The 12724-nt window shown below is 53.2% G+C and overlaps 1 protein-coding gene across 3 annotated transcripts in view; it reads left to right on the forward strand.

Moving 5' to 3' along the window:
* The window catches only part of gpaa1 (glycosylphosphatidylinositol anchor attachment 1), a 113621-nt gene that overhangs the window by 20581 nt on the left and 80316 nt on the right, over positions 1–12724 (forward strand). For all 3 annotated transcript variants that reach the window (XM_070881911.1, XM_070881910.1, XM_070881909.1), the window contains exons 7-11: positions 621–817; positions 2019–2215; positions 5791–5944; positions 9918–9980; positions 11909–12105. In XM_070881911.1, the coding sequence (XP_070738012.1) occupies positions 621–817; positions 2019–2215; positions 5791–5944; positions 9918–9980; positions 11909–12105 (808 nt within the window). The remainder of the gene's footprint in view (positions 1–620; positions 818–2018; positions 2216–5790; positions 5945–9917; positions 9981–11908; positions 12106–12724) is intronic.

Consider the following 12724-nt stretch of genomic DNA (forward strand, 5'->3'; position numbering starts at 1 on the left):
CCGACAGTGCAGCACTCCCTCAGTACTGCCCCTCTGACAGTGCAGCACTCCCCCAGTACTGCCCCTCCGACAGTGCAGCACTCCCTCAGTACTGCCCATCCAACAGTGCAGCACTCCCTCAGTACTGCCCCTCCGACAGTGCGGCGCTCCCTCAGTACTGTCCCTCCGACAGTGCAGCGCTCCCTCAGTACTGTCCCTCCGACAGTGCAGCGCTCCCTCAGTACTGTCCCTCCGACAGTGCAGCGCTCCCTCAGTACTGCCCCTCCGACAGTGCAGCGCTCCCTCAGTGCTGCCCCTCCGACAGTGCAGTGCTCCCTCAGTGCTGCCCCTCCGACAGTGCAGCGCTCCCTCACTGCTGCCCCTCCGACAGTGCAGCGCTCCCTCAGTACTGCCCCTCCGACAGTGCAGCACTCCCTCAGTTCTGCCCCCCCGACAGTGCAGCGCTCCCTCAGTGCTGCCCCTCCGACAGTGCAGCGCTCCCTCAGTACTGCCCCTCCGACAGTGCAGCGCTCCCTCAGTACTGCCCCTCCGACAGTGGAGCGCTCCCTCAGTACTGCACTGGTTTATGTGATCCAGCTCCTGGAATATTGAGGTGTTTTTCTCTTGTACCCCTGCTGCAGATATCAGCTCGAGCGTGATGCAGGGTCGAGCGGGAGCGATCCAGGCCGCCATCACCATCGAGATGAGCAGCGACGTTGTCACCAGCTTCGACATCAGTGTGGTGGGGCTGAACGGCCAGCTGCCCAACCTGGACCTGGTCAACCTCTTCACCTCCTTCTGCCAGAAGAACGGAGTGCTGTGCACCATTCAGGGCAAGGTGGGCAAGGGAGGTGACAGCAGGTTAAGGAGTGGGATTGGGGGAGGGGATCAGAGGGGGGGAATGGGGGGGATCAGTGGGTGGGATTGGGGGTCAGCGGGTGGGATGGGGTGGGGTCAGAGGGTGGGATTGAGGGGGTGTAGATTTTGGGGTCAAATGGTGGGGGTCAGAGGTTGGGGATGGTGGATTGGGGTCACTGGGTGGGGTCAGAGATTGGGGACAGTGGACTGGAGTCACAGGGTGGAGTCAGAGGTTGGTGACGGTGGATTGGGGTCACAGGGTGGGGACAGTGGATTGGGGTCAGAGGTTGGGGACAATGGATTGGGGTCACGGGGTGGGGTCAGAGGTTGGGGACAATGGATTGGGGTCAGAGGATTGGAACAGTGGATTGGGGTCAGAGGTTGGGGACAATGGATTGGGGTAACGGGGTGGGGTCAGAGGTTGGGGACAATGGATTGGGGTCAGAGGTTGGGGACAGTGGATTGGGGTCAGAGGTTGGGGACAATGGAATGGGGTCATAGGGTGGGGTCAGAGGTTGGGGACAGTGGAGTCAGAGGTTGGGGACAATGGATTGGGGTCACAGGGTGGGGTCAGAGGTTGGAGACTGGTTTGGGGTCACGGTGGAGTTGGGGACAGAAGGTTGAGATCAGGTGATTGAGATGGGAGCAGGGACGTGGGCTGGAGCAGTTCATGCCGTACTTAAGATGGTGGAATGACATAACAGTGTCAGCTGTGTCTCAGTGAGTAACACACTCACCTCTCTGTCAGAAGGCTGTGGGTTCAAGTCCCAGTCCAGGGACTTGAGCACCAACAACTAGGCTGACACAGTGCTGAGGGAGTGCTGCACTGTCAGAGGTGCCGTCTTTTGGATGAGACGTTAAACCGAGGCCCCGTCTGCTCTCTCAGGTAGACGTAAACGATCCCAGGGCACTATTTTGAAGAAGAGCAGGGAAGTTATCCCCGGTGTCCTGGGGCCAATATTTATCGCTCAATCAACATAACAAAAACAGATGACCTGGTCATTATCACAGTGCTGTGTGTGGGATCTTGCTGTGCGCAAGTAGGCTGCTGCGTTTCCCACATTACAACAGTGACTATACTCCAAAAATACTGGCTGTTGGCTGTAAAACGCTTTGACATGTCCAGTGGTCGTGAAAGGCGCTATATAAATGCAAGTCTTTCTTTATGTGCTTTATCGCAGTTACCCCGCACAGACGGAGAGACTCTGGAGGGTTACGTGCACTCACTAAACACCATGCTGATGATGGTCCTCAAACAGGGCTCGGGGAAATCGCAGGGTGATCACGGCCTCTTCTTGCGGTACCACATCGAGGCGGTGACAATACGCGGAATCAACAGCTTCCGGCAGTACAAGTTCGACATGGTAACCATCGGCAAGTGAGTGTCGCACGGGGTGAAACATTACATTCGGCAATGGGTACCTGGTTAATCATGACATTCAGTAACGGGTACGGGGTTAACGATTACATTCAGTAACGGGCGTACGGGGTCAATGATTACATTCAGTAACGGGTACGGGGTTAATGATTACATTCAGTAACGGGCGTACGGGGTCAGTGATTACATTCAGTAACGGGCGTACGGGGTCAATGATTACATTCAGTAACGGGCGTACGGGGTCAATGATTACATTCAGTAACGGGTACGGGGTTAATGATTACATTCAGTAACGGGCGTACGGGGTCAATGATTACATTCAGTAACGGGCGTACGGGGTCAATGATTACATTCAGTAACGGGCGTACGGGGTCAGTGATTACATTCAGTAACGGGTACGGGGTTAATGATTACATTCAGTAACGGGCGTACGGGGTCAGTGATTACATTCAGTAACGGGTACGGGGTTAATGATTACATTCAGTAACGGGCGTACGGGATCAATGATTACATTCAGTAACGGGCGTACGGGGTCAATGATTACATTCAGTAACGGGCGTACGGGGTTAATGATTACATTCAGTAACGGGCGTACTTTGTCAATGATTACATTCAGTAACGGGCGTACGGGGTTAATGATTACATTCAGGAACGGGCGTACGGGGTTAATGATTACATTCAGTAACGGGCGTACAGGGTCAGTGATTACATTCAGTAACGGGTGTACGGGGTTAATGATTACATTCAGTATCGGGCGTACGGGGTTAATGATTACATTCAGTAACGGGCGTACGGGGTCAGTGATTACATTCAGTAACGGGCGTACGGGGTTAGTGATTACATTCAGTAACGGGCGTACAGGGTCAATGATTACATTCAGTAACGGGTACGGGGTTAATGATTACATTCAGTAACGGGCGTACGGGGTCAATGATTACATTCAGTAACGGGCGTACGGAGTTAATGATTACATTCAGTAACTGGCGTACGGGGTTAATGATTACATTCAGTAATGGGCGTACGGAGTTAATGATTACATTCAGTAATGGGCGTACGGGGTTAATGATTACATTCAGTAACGGGCGTACGGGGTTAATGATTACATTCAGTAACGGGCGTACAGGGTCAGTGATTACATTCAGTAAAGGGCGTAAGGGGTCAGTGATTACATTCATTAACGGGCGTACGGGGTCAATGATTACATTCAGTAATGCGAGTGAGGGGTCAATGATTACATTCAGTAACGGGCGTACGGGGTTAATGATTACATTCACTAACGGGCGTACTTTGTCAATGATTACATTCAGTAACGGGCGTACGGGGTTAATGATTACATTCAGGAACGGGCGTACGGGGTTAATGATTACATTCAGTAACGGGCGTACAGGGTCAGTGATTACATTCAGTAACGGGTGTACGGGGTCAGTGATTACATTCAGTAACGGGCGTACGGGGTTAATGATTACATTCAGTAACGGGCGTATGGGGTCAATGATTACATTCAGGAACGGGAGTAAGGGGTCAGTGATTACATTCAGTAACGGGGGTAGGGGGTTAATGATTACATTCAGTAACGGGCGTACGGGGTTAATGATTACTTTCAGTAACGGGCGTATGGGGTCAATGATTACATTCAGGAACGGGAGTAAGGGGTCAGTGATTACATTCAGTAACGGGGGTAGGGGGTTAATGATTACATTCAGTAACGGGCGTACGGGGTCAATGATTACATTCAGGAACGGGAGTAAGGGGTCAGTGATTACATTCAGTAACGGGGGTAGGGGGTTAATGATTACATTCAGTAACGGGGTATGGGGTTAATGATTACATTCAATAACGGGCGTACGGGGTTAATGATTACATTCAGTAACGGGGGTAGGGGGTTAATGATTACATTCAGTAACGGGCGTACGGGGTCAGTGATTACATTCAGTAACGGGAGTACGGGGTCAATGATTACATGCAGTAACGTGCGTACGGGGTCAATGATTGCATTCAGTAACGGGCATACGGGGCCAATGATTACATTCAGTAACGGGCGTACGAGGTCAATGATTACATTCAGGAACGGGAGTAAGGGGTCAGTGATTACATTCAGTAACGGGCGTACGGGGTTAATAATTACATTCAGTAACGGGGGTAGGGGGTTAATGATTACATTCAGTAACGCGTACGGGGTCATTGATTACATTCAGTAACGGACGTACGGGGTCAATGATTACATTCAGTAACGGGAGTAAGGGGTCAGTGATTACATTCAGTAACGGGCGTACGGGGTTAATAATTACATTCAGTAACGGGGGTAGGGGGTTAATGATTACATTCAGTAACGCGTACGGGGTCAATGATTACATTCAGTAACGGGGGTACGGGGTCAATGATTACATTCAGTAACGGGCGTACGGGGTTAAGGATTACATTCAGTAACGGGCGTACGGGGTTAAGGATTACATTCAGTGACGGGCGTACGGGGTTAATGATTACATTCAGTGACGGGCGTACGGGGTTAATGATTACATTCAGTAACGGGGGTACGGGGTCAATGATTACATTCAGTGACGGGCGTACGGGGTCAATGATTACATTCAGTAACGGGCGTATGGGGTCAATGATTACATTCAGTAACGGGCGTACGGGGTGAATGATTACATTCAGTAACGGGCGTCCGGGGTCAATGATTACATTCAGTGACGGGCGTACGGGGTTAATGATTACATTCAGTGACGGGCGTACGGGGTTAATGATTACATTCAGTGACGGGCGTACGGGGTTAATGATTACATTCAGTAACGGGGGTACGGGGTCAATGATTACATTCAGTAATGGAGGTACGGGGTCAATGATTACATTCAGTAACGGGCATATGGGGTTAATGATTACATTCAGTAACGGGGGTACGGGGTCAATGATTACATTCAGTAACGGGCATACGGGGTTAATGATTACATTCAGTAACGAGGGTACGGGGTTAATCATTACATTCAGTAACGGACGTACGGGGTCAGTGATTACATTCAGTAACGGGCATACGGGGTCAATCATTACATTCAGTAACAGGCATACGAGGTCAATGATTACATTCAGGAACGGGAGTAAGGGGTCAGTGATTACATTCAGTAACGGGAGTAAGGGGTCAGTGATTACATTCAGTAATGGGGGTACGGGGTCAATGATTACATTCGGCAACGGGCGTACTGGGTTAATGATTACATTCAGTGACGGGCGTACGGGGTTAATGATTACATTCAGTAACGGGCGTACGGGGTGAATGATTACATTCAGTAACGGGCGTACGGGGTTAATGATTACATTCAGTAACGGGCGTACGGGGTCAATGATTACATTCAGTAACGGGCATACGGGGTCAATGATTACATTCAGTAACGGGCGTACTGGGTTAATGATTACATTCAGTGACTGGCGTACGGGGTCAATGATTACATTCAGTAACGGGCGTACGGGGTTAATGATTACATTCAGTAACGGGCGTACGGGGTCAATGATTACATTCAGTAACGGGCGTACGGGGTTAATCGGGACACGTGTGTAATCGCTGGAATCTGTTACCGGTCTAGAGTGTTCGAGGGGATGGTGAGGAAGTTGAACAACCTGCTGGAGAGGCTCCACCAGTCGTACTTCTTCTACCTGCTGCCGTCTCTCTCTCGCTTCGCCTCCATCGGTTATTACATGCCCGCTTTCATCTTCCTGCTGCTGATCCTGCTGCTGAAGATATCCTTTTAATGGTTGTAGCGTTAAACCTCTCGGTGATAGGAAGAGCCCAGCCTGTGCTTCCTCTCCAGTGAGGGGCTTTGGTTCGACAGGGTTAGAGGGGCTCGGGGTTACAGGTTCACAAATCATTAAAAGTTACACTGCACGTTAATAAGGCTGTAAAAAAACAAACCAAACACTGGATTCATTTGTAAACTGGCATCGAACCTTGGTGAGACCACACTGGGTGTACTGTGAGCGGTCCTGGTCTCCATAATTAGACAAACCCTCCAGAGGCACTGGAGAAAGTGCAAAAAAAGGTTTACAATGATGATATAGGAGCAGGGAGGTCTTACTGCAGTTGTACAGGGCCTTGGTGAGACCTCACCTGGAATATTGTGTTCAGTTTTAGTCTCCTAATCTGAGGAAGGACATTCTTGCTATTGAGGGAGTGCAGCGAAGGTTCACCAGACTGATTCCCGGGATGGCAGGACTGACATATGAAGAAAGACTGGATCGACTGGGCCTGTATTCACTGGAGTTTAGAAGAATGAGAGGGGATCTCATAGAAACATATAAAATTCTGACGGGATTGGACAGGTTAGATGCAGGAAGAATGTTCCCGATGTTGGGGAAGTCCAGAACCAGGGGTCACAGTCTAAGGATAAGGGGTAAGCCATTTAGGACCGAGATGAGGAGAAACTTCTTCACCCAGAGAGTGGTGAACCTGTGGAATTCTCTACCACAGAAAGTTGTTGAGGCCAATTCACTAAATATATTCAAGAGAGAGTTAGATATGACCCTTACGGCTAAAGGGATCAAGGGGTATGGAGAGAAAGCAGGAAAGGGGTACTGAGGGAATGATCAGCCATGAACTCATTGAATGGCGGTGCAGGCTCGAAGGGCCGAATGGCCTATGCCTGCACCTACTTTCTATGTTTCTATGACACCAGAACTGAGAGGTTATAACTATCGGGAAAGACTGAGCAGACTGGGGCTCCTTGCTCTATAAAAGAGAAGGCTGAGAGGTGATCTGGTCGAGGTGTTTAAGTTTGTGGAAGGGTTCGATGGGGTAGACGTAGAGAAGATGTTTCCACTTGTGGGGAAGACCAAAACTAGGGTACATCAATATAAGATAGTCAGTAATAAATCCAATGGGGAATTCAGGAGAAACTTCTTTACCCAGAGAGGTGAGAATGTGGAACTCGCTGCCACAGGGAGTGGTTGAGGCGAATAACATTGATGTATTTAAGGGGAGGCTAGATAAGCATATGAGGGAGAAAGGAATAGAACGACATGCTGAAGAGGGGTGAGGGGAAACTCGTGTGGAACATTATCGATCCTGGACAGTGTCAACAGAGCTATTTAACCATGAGATCCACCTTAGTGCAGGAGTGTCTGGGTAGTGATGAGGAGACGGCTGATTACCTCCTCCCCCGGATGGTGCTGAGGCCATTTGTAACCAGCCCACCCCAGCAGAGATCAGCGGCCGGGGCTCAGGGCTCGATCCTGTCACCTTCCTGATCTCTGGCTGGCTAAACCCATGGGGACCTTGGGAGTCGCTCACTGCCCTGTGGTCAGTACAAGTTGCTGTGCGTGAGGGGACTGCAGGGTGCTAATAGGAATAGAGAGTAGGAATAAACGGGTATTTTTTGGGGTGTCGGGCAGTGACTAGTGGGGTACCACAGGGATCAGTGCTGGGGCCCCAGCTATTCACAATATATATAAATGATTTGAATGAGAGAACCAAATGTAATTGTGGGATTGTGAGGAGGATGCAAAGACACTGCAAGGCAATTTGGATCGGTTGAGTGAGTGGGCAAACACATGGCAGATGCAGTATAACATGGATAAATGTGAAGTTATCCACTTTGGTAGGAAAAACATAAGAACAAAGTATTATTTAAATGGTGATGGCTTGGGAAGTGTCGATGTACAGAGGGACCTGGGTGTCCTTGTACACCAGTCAGTGAAAGCAAACATGGTGCAGCAAGCGGTTCGGAAGGCAAATGGTATGTTGGCCTTCATTGCGAGAGGATTTGAGTACAGGAGCAAGGATGTCTTACTACAGTTGTACAGGGCCTTGGCGAGACCGCACCGGGAGTATTGTGTGCAGTTTTGGTCTCCTTACCCAAGAAAGGATATACTTGCTATAGAGGGAGTGCAGTGAAGGTTCACCAGACTGATTCCTGGGATGGCAGGACTGTCGTATGAGGAGAGATTGGGTCGACTGGGCCTGTATTCACTGGAGTTTAGAAGAATGAGAGGGGATCTCATTGAAACGTATAAAATTCTGACAGGGTTGGACAGACTGGATGCGGGGAGGATGTTTCCCCCGGGCTGGGAAGTCTAGAACAAGGGGTCACAGTCTCAGGATACGGGGTAGGAAATTTAGGACCGAGAGGAGGAGAAATGTTTTCACTCAGAGGGTGGTGAACCTGTGGAATTCTCTACCACAGAAGGCTGTGGAGGCCAAGTCACTGAATATATTTAAGACGGAGATAGATAGATTTCTAGACACACAAGGGATCAAGGGGTATGGGGGAAAAGTGGGAATATGGTGTTGAGATAGAGGATCAGCCATGATCATATTGAATGGTGGTGCAGGCTCGAGGGGCCGAATGGCCTACTGCTCCTATTTTCTATGTTTCTATGACATACTGCCAGCACGCTCCATCCCCTCCCCCTCGACCTTGGCCACAGCCAGGGACGTACAGCAACTCTCTGCTCGTCAGTCTGCAGGAGGAAGGCAAAGTGGCACCTACCCCTGCACACCGTTACAGCAACAATTCGATTCAGTTGTGCCTTGTCGTCAAGGATCCAGGTCAGAATGTTGAGGGTTTGAGTCCTACTGAGGGAGTGCCGCACTGTCGGAGGGGCAGTACTGAGGGAGTGCTGCACTGTCGGAGGGGCAGTACTGAGGGAGCGCCGCACTGTCGGAGGGTCAGTACTGAGGGAGTGGTGCACTGTCGGAGGGGCAGTACTGAGGGAGTGCCGCACTGTCGGAGGGGCAGTACTGAGGGAGCGCTGCACTGTCGGAGGGGCAGTACTGAGGGAGCGCTGCACTGTCGGAGGGGCAGTACTGAGGGAGTGCTGCACTGTCGGAGGGGCAGTACTGAGGGAGTGCCGCACTGTCGGAGGGGCAGTACTGAGGGAGAGCTGCACTGTCGGAGGGGCAGTACTGAGGGAGTGCTGCACTGTCGGAGGGGCAGTACTGAGGGAGTGCCGCACTGTCGGAGGGTCAGTACTGAGGGAGTGGTGCACTGTCGGAGGGGCAGTACTGAGGGAGTGCTGCACTGTCGGAGGGGCAGTACTGAGGGAGTGCTGCACTGTCGGAGGGGCAGTACTGAGGGAGTGCTGCACTGTCGGAGGGGCAGTACTGAGGGAGTGCTGCACTGTCGGAGGGGCAGTACTGAGGGAGTGCTGCACTGTCGGAGGGGCAGTACTGAGGGAGTATTGAGGGAATGGCGCACTGTCGGAGGGGCAGTACTGAGGGAACGCTGCACTGTCGGAGGGTCAGTACTGAGGGAGCACCGCACTGTCGGAGGGGCAGTACTGAGGGAGTGCTGCACTGTCGGAGGGGCAGTACTGAGGGAACGCTGCACTGTCGGATGAGACGTTAAACCGAGGCCACGTTTTCCCCCTCAGGTAGAGTTAAAAGATCCCTCGGCCACTAATGGAAGAAGAACAGGGGAGTTCTCCCCGGTGTCCTGAACAATATTTATCCCTCAACCAACATCACAAACAGATTATCTGGTCATTATCATGTTGCTGTTTGTGGGAGCTTGCTGTGCACGATTTGGCTGCCGAGTTTCCTGCATTACAACAGTGACTGCACTTCAAAAAAGTACTTAACTGGCTGATAAGCGCTTTGGAACGTTCTGAGAATGTAAAAGGTGCTGTAGAAATACAAGTCTTTTCGATGATAAACCTGCTGTAGAGATTCCACAGGCTTCCGATTTGCTGATCCGTGTTTTCCTTAATGTTTTTCGACGCTCTGGACCTGTGGATTAAACTGCTGCAAGTTCCTGTGTGCCCCCGGGATTGTGTGGAAGAGGTACGGAGGGCGGGCGAGGGAGGGAGGGAGGGAGGGAGGGAGAGTGTGTCTGAGGGAGCTGGGGACCACGTGAACTCTCGGTTCCATTTTCCTCCCACTCCTCTGAAGGCACTGACGTGGTGAGTTTCGGTTGCCATGGTTACTAAAGGGCCTCCTGTCCCTCACCCAGGTGTCAACGCTTGCAGTGTGTGAGCCCAGATAGTGACTGTCACTCGATCCTGTGGTATAGTAGGAGCAGGACCCTGGGATCCGCACCTGTCCCTGGATAGCAGAATCTGGGCCAACTCTCCCCTCTGGGTCCTGGGTCCTGAGGACTAATGCAGCCCCCCCCACACAACCCACAACCACCCCTTTCCATGGATGCAGGCATGGCTCAGTGGCAGCTCTCTCTCTTGCGTTTGAATCAAAAGGTCGTTGGTTCAAGTCTCGCTCCAGAGACTTGAACACAAAGTCCAGGCAGACACTCCCAGTGAGGGAGTGCTGCACTGTCGGAGGGGCAGTACTGAGGGAGTGCCGCACTGTTGGAGGGGCAGTACTGAGGGAGCGCCGCACTGTAGGAGGGGCAGTAGTGAGGGAGCGCTGCACTGTAGGAGGGGCAGTACTGAGGGAGCGCTGCACTGTAGGAGGGGCAGTACTGAGGGAGCGCTGCACTGTAGGAGGGGCAGTGCTGAGGGAGTCATCATAGGCATTCCCTCGAATTGAGGATGACTTGATTCCACGCCAAAAAGGGATGAGCTCACAGGTGTTTCAATGAAGGATCTAATATTCCAGATCCCGAACTACATCCTGAAGGGTGGAAGATGCCTGTGGGTGGATTTTTTTAACGTGTGGTGACCGTTGCACACCAGGCACCACACGGGCTCGACAGAGCGAGGCCTTGGTCCAGAGGCAAGGGTTAACCAGGACGACTGGAGACCAGCTCTGCTGCACAGACCCAGTGCGCACATATCACAGTGTGGGCTGGTCCGTGCTGCCCCTGGGCCCGTGCTGCCCCTGGGCCCTCGCCTCTCCTGGGCCCCGAACACATCCCTCTACAGTCTCTCGCCGCTCCTGCTGTACCTGCCCCCGCTCCAATCAGCGACCTGGATATGGGTGACAGCAAATCCAGTCGCCCTCTTCACAGCCGTCGCCCTCCTGCAGCAGCGTGCACTGTGCCTTGTAGTGGCCCTGCTGCCTCCACCCTCTTTAAGGCCCGGACCTGCCTCTGATGTTCCTCACGGGTCGGGGCTGTGCTGAGGGAGTGCTGCACCGGCGGAGTGCCATCTTCCTCAAAGACGTTAAACCACGGCCCTATCCCCTTCCCAGCAGGACATAAAACATCCCACGGCATTTTTAGAAAAACAGCTGGAGTTCTCAGCAGTATCCGAGCCAATATTTATCCCGCAACCAACATCACTTCAAAACATTATCTGGTCATCATCACATTGCTGTTTGTGGATTCACAGCACGAGATTGTTTCCCCCCGCCCCTGCTGACCCAACCCCGTCTCCCCCCCCAGACCCAACCCTCCCGCCACCCGCTGACCCAACCGCCCCCCACGACCCCGCCCCCCCCACGACCCCGACCCCGCCCCCCCCACGACCTCGACCCCCCCCCCCACGACCCCGACCCCGCCCCCCCCCACGACCTCGACCCCGCCCCCCCACGACCTCGACCCCGCCGCCCCCCACGACCTCGACCCCGCCGCCCCCCAACCTAATCCCCACCAACCTCCCACCCCCATGATGCCCCCACCACTCCCCTGACGCACCCGCCACCCCACCCCCTGACATCTCCAAACCCCACCCCAACCCCAACCTCTCCCTACCCCAATTGCTTCCCCATTCTGTGATGTGTCGTCAGGGAACACTCCAGGTCTGTCCGTCTCCTGTGCATTATCCGTCAGTCGCCTGCTTCCAGTGTGATTATTGTGGGTTTTTTCCCCCCAGGATGTGGGACCAGGTTTCCTGTCGATCCTGACTCCGGTCTTTATCTGCCACGCCATGGGCCTCGCCCTCTACTATGTGCCACTCTTGTGCCAGGACACCGCCACAGACCACTTCCCCGTGTCCGAAACGGAGGCCGTCGTGCTCACCTCCATCGCCATCTACGTGGCCGGCCTCGCACTCCCCCACAACACGCAGAGGTATGCCGGGGTGTGAGCGGGGCGTGCGAGGATTGGCTGAGTGTGAGCAGGGAGGGTGAGGATTGGCTGAGTGTGAGCGGGGCATGCACGGATTGGCTGAGCGGGGCGTGCGAGGAGTGGCTGAGTGTGAGCAAGGCGTGCACGGATTGGCTGAGTGTGAGCGGGGCATGCAAGGATTGGCTGAGTGTGAGCGGGGGGGGCGAGGATTGGCTGAGTGTGAGCGGGGCATGCGAGGATTGGCTGAGTGTGAGCAGGGAGGGCGAGGATTGGCTGAGTGTGAGCAGGGAGGGCGAGGATTGGCTGAGTGTGAGCAGGGAGGGCGAGGATTGGCTGAGTGTGAGCAGGGAGGGCGAGGATTGGCTGAGTGTGAGCAAGGCATGCACGGATTGGCTGAGTGTGAGCGGGGCATGCAAGGATTGGCTGAGTGTGAGCAGGGGGAGCGAGGATTGGCTGAGTGTGAGCGGGGCATGCGAGGATTGGCTGAGTGTGAGCAGGGAGGGCGAGGATTGGCTGAGTGTGAGCAGGGAGGGCGAGGATTGGCTGAGTGTGAGTAAGGCGTGCACGGATTGGCTGAGTGTGAGCGGGGCATGCAAGGATTGGCTGAGTGTGAGCAGGGAGG

Source organism: Pristiophorus japonicus, chromosome 5 (genome assembly GCF_044704955.1).
Source record: "Pristiophorus japonicus isolate sPriJap1 chromosome 5, sPriJap1.hap1, whole genome shotgun sequence".
NCBI classification, from domain to species: domain Eukaryota; kingdom Metazoa; phylum Chordata; class Chondrichthyes; family Pristiophoridae; genus Pristiophorus; species Pristiophorus japonicus.